At 33.1% G+C, this 14,171-nt stretch overlaps 1 protein-coding gene across 1 annotated transcript; it reads left to right on the top strand.

Moving 5' to 3' along the window:
- The first annotated feature begins 1,674 nt into the window (after positions 1 to 1,674).
- On the top strand, positions 1,675 to 12,464 carry LOC126851712 (nuclear receptor subfamily 2 group E member 1-like). Its single transcript, XM_050595953.1, has 8 exons — positions 1,675 to 1,715; positions 3,140 to 3,222; positions 9,757 to 9,888; positions 10,266 to 10,381; positions 11,369 to 11,554; positions 11,631 to 11,744; positions 11,822 to 11,988; positions 12,210 to 12,464. Exons 1-8 carry the CDS (start codon positions 1,683 to 1,685, stop codon positions 12,462 to 12,464), a joined length of 1,086 nt encoding a protein of 361 aa, XP_050451910.1. The 5' UTR covers positions 1,675 to 1,682.
- The last annotated feature ends 1,707 nt before the right edge of the window (positions 12,465 to 14,171 follow it).

Here is a 14,171-nt window from a genome sequence, read left to right as displayed (position 1 = left end):
ATGGATTTTGATGCAGCAAAACAAAAATCAATTTTAAAGAAAATCAGAAGAGAAAAGATGTCGAAAATCGACATAGAACACTTAATCGAGACATTTTCATAAAATTTGTTCATTTTCATAAAAAAAAAAAATGTAAATTTATTGTAAACTTAATAAATTTACGTTTTTCATAATTTTAATATGTTTTTATGTACAATTTTCGAGTAAATATATTAATTTTTTGAAAAGTTTCAGTTTTCTTTATCTTAATTTTTTTTCGCTAAAAAATTATTTACTTCAATGTTTAATACAATATTATTAATGCTACATTTTAATAGAACACAATTTCAAATAAATATATCTCTATGGACATATATATTTATTTTAAACTTTTAATTAGTAATTAGAATCCAGAAAATATGTTGGTTTTCACGCTTTTTTTCTCTAAATATCTAATTATTTAAGAAGAGTATAACAAGCGTTATCTGAAAGATAAGAAAAACTAATGAAATCAGCTGTCTTATTTCCTATTTATTATGCCAAACAATGTAAAGATTTTTGATGTAGTCCTTATTGTTAACCAACGGCATTTATTTATTAAAAATGAACAAACATATTAAAACTATAATTTGTAATGTTCTTATCTTAAAAAATTAATACAAGTATGTTAATTAGATAAATTTCACGTAATCTCAAGTAGTAATATATACTAGAAGTTTTTTTATATAATATGATTTATATGTAATATGTAAATTCTATAGATTTGTTATTGATTGAAGTAAAAAAGACATATTTCTTAGATATTGATTTGTGTTACGACAATATATCAGTTATTTCTACATTTTAATCCATTAATATATATCATCAAAATTATATCAGTTACTTCTATGTTAATTTTCTAAATCAGATGAAAATATATTGTTAAAATTCTTTGAAAAAAAATGCACTCTTGAAGTCTGACATTTTATAAAAAATCATTTTATAAGATATGATGATATAACTAGCGGGGGAGACAATGATTCTATTATATATAAAAATAAGGAAAAAAATGTAGAATAAAATATTCTTCCAATAATTCTCATGCTTTTGTTTCCAAGAAAATTGACTTCAAAATTTGAAAAATTAAAATTATACCTACGCTTTTTTAAGCTTTTCGTGTATTACACATACAAATATTATCAAATTCTTTTTAATTATTAATAGATAAGTATAAAAGTATACCGTTCCATTTCTTTAAATGAACAATTAGAAAATAGTAAATAATTTAGAATAATTTAAATTAGACTAAAGAGAAAGTTATATACATATATAGTAATTAATCCACACAGAAATATAGATTGATTGTTTAGATAAAGAATAAAAGTTGATATAAGTTGATGGAAAGGATTCTTATTGAGTCTATGAATAGGAAAATTTGTAGAAATATAATATATAATTTTGAAAACATACCTGAGCACTATTTCACAAGAGGAACGATGTGTATGATTTAGTTATTCACTTTCACAAGACACAACGACACTTTCACAAGACACAACGACACGTCTGATATATTCCGCGCCTAGTCGTTGACTGACTACGTGAGACAGACGGTACTTCGAGAATGTTTATAAAAAAGAGAGAATACTACATAAATAATAGGCAATGCTAGACAATAAGACAATAGAACGTAAACATAAACATGACGCGTCTGTAAATTCGGTTATATGAAGCACAATGATACTTCGAGAATATTTGAGGTAAGAGAGAGAAAGGTAAATAATAGGCAAAGATAGACAATAGAACAATAGAACGTAAACATAAACATGACGCGGATAAATTCGGTTATATGAAGGAAAATGCAAAGCGATAATATTATAGAATAACGTATAGAAAGTTTTAAAGATTATATTAAATTATAGTCGTAATAAATAAAACCTATTATTAATTTGTGCTTGGGCAATAAATTTTTCACCAAACATTATCCAATAATCATAAATAGATAAATAATTATTCTACTCATAATTCAATTAAAATATCGAAACTTGGAAGATTCGTTGCATTCCGGAACACGTTTTGATGTGACGTCCCGAATTTCCTACGCTAAATATAATCTGCGCGGATTTCTGACGATGACCTAAATACTCCTCGCGGACTCCTTGATCGATAGCCAATAATCATAGTGATAGATTTTAATTCTCGATCCAATAGAAAACTCGAATTTCATCGACTCGCGAAACATTCAGCGTCTTATTGGCGGACTCTCTTCTCGTATCTCCTCGCATCCTCTTCTCACATCATCTTATCTCTAATTCCTAAAAAAGGCTCAGTCGAGCGAGCGCCGCTCGACTTCCCCGAATTCGGTACGCAGATAAAAACTGAAACCGATACTTTTTTTTTCACAATTTTCAGATTTTTAAGTGTCGCACATCACACCGAAAGTGTGAAACATGTTTTTTTACACGTCCACCTGTCATCGACTTTCTAATCGCGTACAAATGATTTATGTCTCAATTTAGTTGAGACTACTTACTCACACAAACTTATTTCGTACATTTAGTTACTCACACGCGCGATTCTAATGTCGGTGTAATTCCGAGCATTTTCTTGAAAATCAATTTATTGAAGGCGCGTTTATAATACATATATCTTGCGATATATTAATTAAAGAAATCAACATCATTTGCATAAGAAATCAACTTTTGCACATTATTTATATTATTTTAATTCTTAGCTATTATAAAGCATTGTTATAATTAATGTATGTAATATTAATTCATTGACGATTTCGTTTAATATAATCCGTCAAATTAAATTTTTTCCTTTTAAAGATCATCCACGATTACTTCTAATTTTATACATTAATTTTAAACCTTGGTAAATATTGTAATTTATTTAATATTTATTATATATAAAGTAGATAATTTTGATCTAGATAAATTTTGTATCTCTTTTTTATTTTAATAATCACTGTCAAGATAAATACGATAATGTACAAGATAGAAATTATTCAAGCTTAAAAGAGCGTATCGTATCAATTTTCCAACTTTTAAAATTATTTTTATTGGAAACAATGTCTTGCATGAGCAAAAAATATTTATTCTCCATTTTTTATTAATTTTTTTCATATAAAATTATTAGTTTTCTGCTATATACATATATATAATACAGATCATTCATGAAGATCGTAGATCTCAACCGAAGATTAACAGATTGCAGCGAACAGAGAAAAAAAGATTCCTTGTACAAGACTGGGATACTAAATAAGTAAGTATGATTTTGTTAATTTAAAACCTTAACATATAAACAGTTTTATGTATATATAAAGAAAATAATATACGTGGAAGGCAAAAATGAAGAAATACATATGTCCGATATACGGATATTGTTGGCTTAATCTGGCGACAGTAAGTAGTAGTGTAATTTTTTTCGAACGCAATCAGCGCATATTCATCGATCGATGGTGCGATTAACGGGCGACACGTGTTACAGTCACGCTGCTTACCGTGGCGGTCACCCGTGAGTAAACGCACCTGTAAACTCGACGTTTTCCGGCGGTCGCGCGTGCAATTATCGTGCCGCAATGCCTGTCATTACGTCAAAGTCGGCACATATGTCAGCAGAAGGCGAACATTGAGGCGAGAGAAACAAAGAGAAAGAGAAAGAGAGATAATCGAGAATTTTCTCGTCCAGTTCTCTGGATGCAGCGATGCGCGAACGCTATTAAACGTGCATATAAATTAAGTCTCTCGCGATATTATTTCACACCTTTTCCTGCTAGCTACATACCGTTACAAAGTATAGAGCGCTTCGTCTATTTAAGCATATCTGAACGCAGCCATGTGCGCGAACGTTATTAATATATAAGTACAAATATATACCTCACGCGATATTTTATTTCTCTCGCAGTCGCGAACATTATACATATGTCGTCGCACACATTAAAACTTTTCATATATTCTTGATTTTGGAAAAATATTTTTATATAGATTACATATAAAAACATAAATATGTTATTAATTTTTTCTCAAAGTTTAAAATCAATTTTGTCGAAAGTAAAATTTTGTTGAAAAAATATTTTATTCGACATTTTCGATTTGTTTTTGGACGAGGTATCTTCACCTTCATTTCGGCATTACACGTTGCCCGGACTCTATAACCGAGCGTGTCACGCAATCACTGCCAAGTCGTGCGAAGTGTGCACGTGCGTGCGGCTGTGTGGAACCAATCGTGCCGCGGCTAATCGTAAATTAGGATCGGATGAGGAAAAAACACCCCCGGCATATTAACTTTGATAATTGCCGGAATTCTCTTGATATCTCCGATTATCCAAAATACAGTTCGGGTGAAATTATTTGAAGCACTTCCCCCTCGTAAGCATCAATCGCAAGATAATTATGCACTTTATTTGCGTACTTTTGAACCTCGTAAAATGATATAAGGAATCATAAAAGAAAGAAAGTTTTTTTTTTATTTGAAATAATTTCTTGCAATAATTTAATTGATTAAAACCGATATTTATTAAATAAAACAATTAAAAACAGTTTTCAATCATGTTTGACATTAATATTTATTTTACTCGAGAAAATAAAGTGGTACTCTCATCAAAATCTTTAATTTACGACCTGCATCATTTTGTATTATCAATTTTATACCGATTATATATAATTTTATTTTAGAAAGATAAAGATTATATAAAATCTCACTACTTATGATTTCTAATATCTTACGATATGCTCGGCTAAAAGTAGAACCCACAAATCGTTATGTTTGCAATCTGTATACTATTTAATTTTTCACGTGATTATGCGTGTTTTTTCACGTGATTATGCGTATTCTTTCACGTTTAGTCATTTATTCGCGATATATTTGTACTCGCTTATTATTATAATTAATTGTTTCCAACAGAAGAGGCTTACTGCGTATTCTACTATGCCATTCTTATATAGGCTTGATTATTATTTACGAGTCGTTAATTGCACTGCGACCCTTAGGTACAACAAAGTCACGTCAGGTGACTCGACGTAACGACCACGCTTACGTAGAAGCGAATCATCAAATATTAATCCCTGTAGTTCTATACATCGTATACGAAAAAGGGAAACCTCGAACTGCTTGGTTTTCAAGCCTTTATTCACGATTGACAAGATTGACAATGTACATATCACACGTCGTATATATATATATATATATATATATATATATAGAAAAATAATAAATTATATGAGAGAATTTAAAATATATATATATATATATATATATATATATGTATAAAAATAAAAATATAAAATATATAAATGTATAAATTATAAAAAATTAAAATATGTACAAATAATTAAATTTGTTCATAATATATAAATGTCAATTTGTCAAATGGGGCTTGTATGTATATCACTATTGTAATACTAATGTAAAGATCTAGTTGAAAAGATCCAGGTGAGACTTACCCAGCAACATTATGACACGCGTCATGGCGGCGGAACGGAGGATTTCTGGCACCATGTGTTTTTTTTCTCAATGAACCCTTATTGTGTGTCGATTACGTGAATAACGTGACATGCGTTGTACGGAGCTAATTAAATTAAAAAAAAATTAATCGAGAGGGGGAAACGACACCGGTTAATTCTGATTTCTCGACTACGTGACGGCAAGAACTTTTTATCTTATGTTAGCAGTAAAGAAAGAAAATCATAATAAGAACAATAGCGTACAAATTCTCATTTGTCTCTATACTTACACACGATATTAAACATAGTTTCCATACCCTATACAGTGATATAAAAAGAATAAATGTTGCCTTGTCCAGATTTAGAGATCATATATACAAATTGAAAGCTGTTAAGATTAATATCATTATTATTTTGATGACAGCACTATCTCATACGCTTATATTTTCTCTATATTTAATCAAGTATTTATCACATTTTTGTTAAAATTAATACATTATTGAACCAAATAGTTTCTTCTCTTGGTTTTTTCTTTTTTAATTTGTATCATCAGTTTATTATGGCGCAAAAAATTTCGCAAAGTTTTGTTCGCTCCAAAATTACGCGAGACTATTTTCGCTGTATATAAATATATAGCGCGGTCGACGATCGATCAGCATTTTTTATGCGAAAGGACGCACGTGACGTGACGCGGAAAAAAATTTGCATGTGTCCCACCGCGTGCTACCAACATCTTGCGACGCGTCGAAAACTATCGAAAAGTCATCGAATCGACATTAGACGTGTGTTCGCGAACGCAAACTGCGCCGTGCTTGTCGAGCTTTGCATGATCGATGGGCCAAATTGTCTCCCCGAGAGTGTAATTGATACTTATAAAGGAACGTCCTCTAACGCTACTTTTCAACAGTCGGTTTCAAGTATCCCTTTATCACACATTTGAAGTTTAAAAAAAATATTATTAAATATTTTTACTTGCATACAATACTCTCGTTGCTTGTTTGTATCTCTCTGGGAAGCTGTATTTATTTTTTATCTATAAATATTTCATTATTCATATTTCTTGAGAGAGGGTTTGTTAAGATTTTTAATTTATATCCAATTTATCGATAATATTTACATATAATATAATTCCTACATTGAATAATAAAATATAAAAAATAAAATAGAACAAGGAAAGAAGGTACTTCATTTGAGAATTAAATATATTTTTTTTCTCTTAGATATTTTCTCTTACGTTAACTGATTTCTTTAAAGTTGTTACATGTTTAAATTAATTTAAAAAAATATATTATTCAAGAACCACTCCATATTTCGTTTCTTCTTTTTTTCATCTCGTTCGAAGCTTGGACATGCTTTTAGAAAGGGTGGAAAATCTGACTGTTCGATTCATCCCCCAACACGAGTTTTGGTTGCAACGCGACATATGTTATATGCGTGCGCGAACGACACCCGCGTTCGTGCAAACAAGGTTAAATAATACGCCCCGTGTAATTGCACACCGTGTATGCTACTACAATATGCCGAGGTGATATCATAGAGAGAAGAAAAAAAGATCAATTTCCTTTATTCTTTGTTTTTTTCTTGCGCTAATTGTTTGCGATCACTCTACGAGTCTTAATCCTATCTGATTTTGATCGATGATTTTTTTCTCCCTTTTTAAATTAGAGCACTGGATATATATCGTAGAAAAGAAGATTTCATTTATGAACCGCGTTAATATCAATCCATAAAAGTATACATTTTCTTCCGTGAAAAATAATTTTATCCCTAAAGAAAATTCGATCAAATCTGTAAGCGTCGAGGAAAAATATTATGTAAATTTGCATTATAAGAGAACTTTTTTCATATGAAATCATTCATATATTGACACCCATTCGTAAGAAACTTTTCCCTTATTGAAAGAGAGAGAGAGAGAGAGTCAGATTGACCATTGTGAGTTATTGTCACGGAAGACGGCGGTCATCGGGTAATAAAAATGTTATGACAGGCAAAGAGGCGTTTGCGTGAGAGGTACGTTTTGCTTGGCAGGAAAAAAAAAAAGAGAAGAGAGAGAAAGCGAAACTATCAAGAAGTCAGCTTTCTTCTCAGCCAAACAGAAAGAAAGAGAAGACTTATAATCCTGGTGTGTGTGTCTCGTGCGCGAGGGTGCGGCAAAATTGTAGCAACATCTCCGTAAAGGACTCCTCTAGCCGGCGGCGGCGGCGGTTACGGTAGTGGTTTATCGTGGGCGATGCTCCTCCACGTCGGGCGCGCTGCATTATTGAGCCTGGGAAAGGAGCAGGTGGCCGCTCGGGCGCCTATCGAGTCCGGGTGACGGGTGGCCAGGATGGTTGCGGGGAGGTCAGAGGCGACGGGCGGTAGCCCTGAGGGCCACCTCGCCTCGGTAGGGGACAGCGTAAAGTCAGGGAAAAGAAAGAGGGTACGCGCGCCGACGCCGCCTCGTCGGGGGGTCGCCCGGAGGACACGCGACCTCCTGGCTCCTCGACTTTGTGACCGTGCCGTGTGCGCGCGAGGACAACCCGCTCCTTTTTCTTTCCCTCCCCCAAACCATCCGTTTGCGGCGCGTCCATGAACGTAAGCCCCTGTCAAGGGCATAGAACAGAGGAGTATCGCGATCGCTCCCGTTTTTCATTCTTTAAGCCGTTTTTCCGCGCATCATCTTTCTTTTGATACATTATCTCTCGATTGTAACGTTATGAAGAAGGGAATAGTGTTCAAGTTTCTTTGTTCTCCCAGTTTTCAATGTTCAATTTCGTTATAATTTACATGGCACTTAATATTTCAATTCTTGTGTTAATGATTTTGCTGATATTCAAACAAAATGATTTTGAATGATCTTGAGGTCGATAAAAATGCATATACTAAATGTAATATTATAAATGTAATATCTATTAAATGTTAATTTAATATTAATTGGTTCTCTGAAAGATTTATTTTTATTTAATTTTAAGATTTTAGTGGAAAAAAATCATGGTAACTTTTTGATACAAATAATAAACATACCTTTAATTTTCAATATTTAAACATGTATATTGATTATTAAACATTTAGCTTTTAATTTTTATATTAATAAAAAATTTTGAAAATTAAAACAAACACAATTAGATTCAAATTAATAAAAAATCACATTGATTATCTAAGAAAATTTTATCAATGTTATTGCTATCCCAGAATCTCATAATTTTTAATATATTTGAACACAAACAACATCATATAATTATCGAATTTACACACACATGTATTCCTTGAAATAAAATATCAGAGATTATATTTCAGGAAAAAATTTCGCCACTCGAGCGTTAAATTGAACAAGGTGTCAATCACCCATAATATAGAGACGGCTCATTAAAATAGCGGACGGACAACCGGCAAACAAATTTTTTATTAATATAAAAATTAAAAGCTAAATGTTTAATAATCAATACACATTTTTAAATATTGAAAATTAAAGATATGTTTATTATTTTTATCAAAAAGTTACCATGATTTTTTCCACATGATCGATCGCGCGAAATAATCGGTCCTTCGATATCATTTGCGCGGCGAACATAAGGCTATCGCAAAATCGAAGAGCGATGTTTAGCGATCCTCTGGCTACCTACCGTATTACGTTGTGCAATATGCAAAGTGCGCCATGAGTCTTGTCAAAAGCGCGGCTATAGCACCGCGATGAGGAAGTCCGCTCTGCGAATCCTACGGCGGATAATGAGAAAAGGCGCTGCTCGTCTCTTAGCGCTCTCCCACGCGCCTAATGCACTTCTCCTCGTAACGCGATGCATAATCTAGAGGCAACTCGTAAGAGTTGCTGCCCGTCGGTGACTCATCGCGCAATTTGCCCGAGAGCTTTCCTATACCACGATCGTTGTTGTATTATCGTCGTCACTTTAAAGCTTGAAATGCAACACTATGCATATCTGCGCGATGCGCGTTTACGGAGATATGACTTTTCGATTCTACTCAACGCATCGATTCTACTCTTCGATAATCCTTGAGACTTACTTGGGATTATAAAAATATAGTGACAATTGTAAAACAGAATACAATGTCAATGACAGTTTCTTCTTTTTTTTATGTCGACAATTTTAATGTATAAAATGTTTATTTAAAGAAATAATTTCTTTTTTTAGTTTTATATATTTTTGATTTTTATTATTAAAAGTATAAAAGTATTTTATACCTTTTGTTTTTCATGCGTCTTATAAAGAGTTAATGTGTGTCTTGGTTTCATTAAACTTAAATTTAATTTTGTATTAAATTGTATTAAATTGTTTTCGTGTGATTTACCGAAACTTGAAATTAATAAGCGCTAACATGTTAATATCTTAACAATGAAATTAATTTTCATTGCAAACAGGGTGTTGAACATGGAGGAAAACGGACGTGGAGAAACATTGTGTAAGGTCTGTGGAGACAAAGCTTCCGGCAAACATTACGGCGTACCAAGCTGCGACGGTTGCCGGGGTTTCTTCAAGCGGTCAATCCGCAGGTACGCGAGGTAATTAAATTCTTGCTTAATTAAGTTGGAGTTTAAGTCAAAATGATTTTATCCTACAAATCCGTGCATCTCTCAATTTTTCTATCACTCATATTAATTAAATTTGCTCTCGCACATCTTTCTTTGCTTAATATAAATATGATTCACACGTAATACTTTATTTTAATTTAAAAAATATGACAAATGTAACTTTTTAAATGATTATTGTTAATATCTCGATTTCAAATTCAGAAAAAAATGGTAAAAATTGAGATAATTAATTATTGAAAATTATATAATATTATTTTTACATTATTTGCAAAGTTATTCGTAAATATTATAAGTATAAATTTAACATTAGAGATTATTTTCGAGGATTGTGTGCGCAGGAATTTAGACTACGTGTGCAAGGAGAACGGACGTTGCATCGTGGACGTATCGCGGCGCAATCAATGCCAAGCTTGTCGCTTCACAAAATGTCTTCAGGTCAACATGAAACGAGATGGTATGATTTCGATATTAATTTTTATTTTATTTTAATCGCGATGCATTTTAACATTTTCGGGCCTTAAGCTTCTACTAACCTTCATTTTTCTTTAAATATTGGTCTTTAATTATATATATTCGATATCGGCCGCCAATACTATACATTACATACGGGATGAATCTTTCGTTCTGTAGTGATATTCGAAAGCTTTGACGCAACAAAAAGTTCTTTCAGACACACTTCGTAAAATAGAATACATAAAATGAAAAGCAAGAGAGAGAGAGAGAGAGAGAGAGAGAGAGAGAGAGAGAGAGAGAGAAAGAAAGAGCGAAGTGTCGCGAGTCGAGTATTACAATGCATAGTGACGTTTGTTCGGCGGATGGGAAACAGTTTGGAAAAAGGGAAGCGTGTCCACATGCACGCACACACCCATCATATCCGCATGAAACTCTATATTTTTGCTTACCGAACGGCAGGATCCGATAGCAAGCGGTGTCAGAAGCAGCCTGGCGTTCACAGCTTTTGTAAACACCTTCTTCCCGGTCCCCTTACCGCGTCGAGCGATAATCCAAACACTTGATTGCTGAGATATCAATTAGTGAAGGGAGAGGCGGGAGCTGTTAAAGGGCCACATTGCGCTTCTCCTTCAATTATTTGGAATCGTTAGTTGTTTTTAGAAATTCTACTTCAAGAAAGTCTAAGATTACGCATACAATTTTAAATCAAATAATTCTCTGTTCAAATTTAGATTTTTTTTTTTAAATTCTTGGAAATAATCAAAAACCTGTTAACTCCAAGAACTTTTATATTCCTGGAAATATAATATTTTAATATACTATATATTATATAAAATATTTTATGTATTTTATATAATATTTTTTTAACGAAAGAAATAGGATAAAAAATGTAGAATATATCATCGATATCGATTTGATTTGATAGACTTTTGTGAACTTTCAAGATTAATAGCTAATTGGAATTTTAATGATACCTTCTCGTTTTTAGCCGTGCAACACGAGAGAGCACCGAGGAGCACGTCTTCTCTCGTTACAGCGGCGAGAAGGACACCTTCGGGACTTTATACGGGAATTTCTAACGTCTATCATCCGGCAGGTACCACTTATCATCCACTTCTATATCCCGCGTTATTCCCTTTCAAGCCTACGGTAACAACATTCACCCCGTCAGTTGGTAAGCAATAATATTAAAATATATAATCACATCAAATTGAAATATATTTTTCTATAATAAAATATCGCATCAATAGCACATTTTCTACCACGACCATCTCCGGAATCTTTGTCTATGACTACTGCCAAAGAGGACGAAGTTACCAGCTCCGAGGAAGCAGCCACTGTCGATATTAGAATTGAATCGAAAGGTGTGTGTATGATTGAAATAAACGAGATAATCTCATATCAGCATACCCCTGTAACATAATTTTTTTATTTATCGTAGAGGAGTTAGTAAGTACACGTCTGGCACCGCCGGTCATCACTTCCGTTTCATCGGAATACATGATGCAAAGCTTATCACTCCTGCCGACAGAAAATATCTATGAATTTGCGGCAAAGTTACTTTTCTTTGCCGTGAGATGGGCGAGAAGTATACACTCCTTTCTGCAAGTAAGCTTCACAAATATCTCTTCTCTTTTCAGCAGAATTCTCAAACGTGTTTCTTTTACAAAAACTAATCTTATAATATAAAATAATGTAAGAAAATACAATAAATTTCTAAAATAAAATATAAAATGCACAAAATTCTAAAGAAAACATATTCATAAAAAATATTACATAATCTCTTTACTTGTGGATAATAAAAAAATTACATCATCTTTTCTCGCAAGCTCCCTTACAGAGACCAAACCATTCTTCTGGAGGAGTCGTGGAGCGAGTTATTCGTGCTGACGGCAGCACAGTGGAGCTTTCCCGTGGACGAGACAACCTTGGTGCCTGCGGATCTACCGATGGAACGAAGGGAAGTTCTACTCGACAAAGCGAGGAGATTGAGAGAACTTCTAGCAAAATGCGCCGCGTTGAGGGTGGATCATTCAGAGTACGCGTGCTTGAAGGCCATAGTCCTATTCAAGGCGGGTGAGTAACTTAGATTATCATGTCGATTGTGATTATTTTTGACTCTAACGTTGCTCTCCATCTTTCAAAATTTTACGTCCCAACAAAAATCTGCTCGAGAAAAAAAATATACATTATGCAAGATTATTTTTATATTAATCATTTTATTCGTCTTGAGTACTATAGAAGAATTTGCTTAGTTGATCTTAAGGGATCTAATGTATATTTTTTATCAACGCATTTCTTAAAAAAAAAATACATCCTTCTTTATCATTTATAGAATCACGAAACCTCTGTGAGCCCGGACGGGTATCGGCATTGCAGGAGCAAACGGTGGCGGTTTTCTGTGAAAGGGATGCGCGCAGGGTGGGTCGGTTGTTGCTGCTCTTACCCCCGGCACGCGCTCTCTGTCGCGTTACCCTTCACGAGCTGCTGTTCAAACCAACAGTCGGTGACGTCAGCGTGGAGCGACTGCTGGGCGACATGGTCGGCGCTCTTAGGCCTGCTTAATCAGTATTTGACGACTATTATCTCGCGTGTATTCTTTATTTATCGACGAGAGATATTATCAATAAGATCATTGATCCCAAGTAAATTTTCCCCGAAGATGATTAAAAGGTGATGACATTTTATCAACTGTTTAGGATCCCTTGACATTGTTTCCGAATTCGATATTCCTTGATATGCATAACAGTATCGATTATCACGATTTCGCAATTCCGATCGAAGTCACTCAAGATTGCCCATGTAAATGTAACGATATGCAATTATTGTTATTGACATCATTATTATTACATCAGTCTATGTATTATTAATATAAGAGGACAAATGTATCTGCGGCTTTCAGAAATTGCAGAACGACATTTTATGCAATTGTTTAGATTAAGATATTGAATCTAGTCTGATTGTAGCTCCTTTCTGAGATAATAATTTTAGTTAATTATGATTAATATATGTTTTAATTTATACTTAATATTATCTCTAGAAAGGAACAATCATTAAGAACCAAAATTAATTAGAATATTTTAGAATCAAAGCTTTATAATTATAAATGAAGGATTAACAAAGTAAAATAAGCAACAAGATGCAATTGTCGTTGAAATCTGACTTAATATCGTATAAGTTATATTCGAGCTGGTAAAATATGTATACGATAATAGACAGAACGGAATACTATCGATAAAATGGTAAAGGCAAGAACAGCTTCGATCGAAACATCAATTCACGTATTATCGAGTCTGAATGTCAACTTGCCACGATTGCTTATCTGTGTACGTGACGTTATATATAATTGCGGGCTTTGCGCAATGTAATATTTATGCATCTTTTATTAGATACGAATGTATATATACAATATATATAACGCTTTCTCTCTCTCTACTTTAGATGCAAATAATTCTATCCCATCTGGTATCTCCATCTCTTTAATATACACGTCGTTAAACTGGATGTAATATGTATTAAAGTGATCGGAAATCCATATTCGTGTAATTATTCTTGATTCGATTGGAAGTTTATTTATCCGTTTATTCTATTCTTGTTATGTCGTATCTCGAGGGAAAATTCAATCGGCATTACTTTCATCAATATCATATCTGTGTTTATTTTTTTATGCCAGAATGACTTAATAGTCGATCAGTAAGTAATTGACATTGTTTCCGAAAATTTCTCTTCGTGTTTAACTGAAATAAATTCTTTTAAGGATGAGATACATATTCTCAATTTTTTCCTGGAAA

This window comes from Cataglyphis hispanica, chromosome 8, assembly GCF_021464435.1.
Source record: "Cataglyphis hispanica isolate Lineage 1 chromosome 8, ULB_Chis1_1.0, whole genome shotgun sequence".
In the NCBI taxonomy this organism is placed as follows: domain Eukaryota; kingdom Metazoa; phylum Arthropoda; class Insecta; order Hymenoptera; family Formicidae; genus Cataglyphis; species Cataglyphis hispanica.
This window is presented reverse-complemented; position numbering and strand designations above follow the sequence as displayed.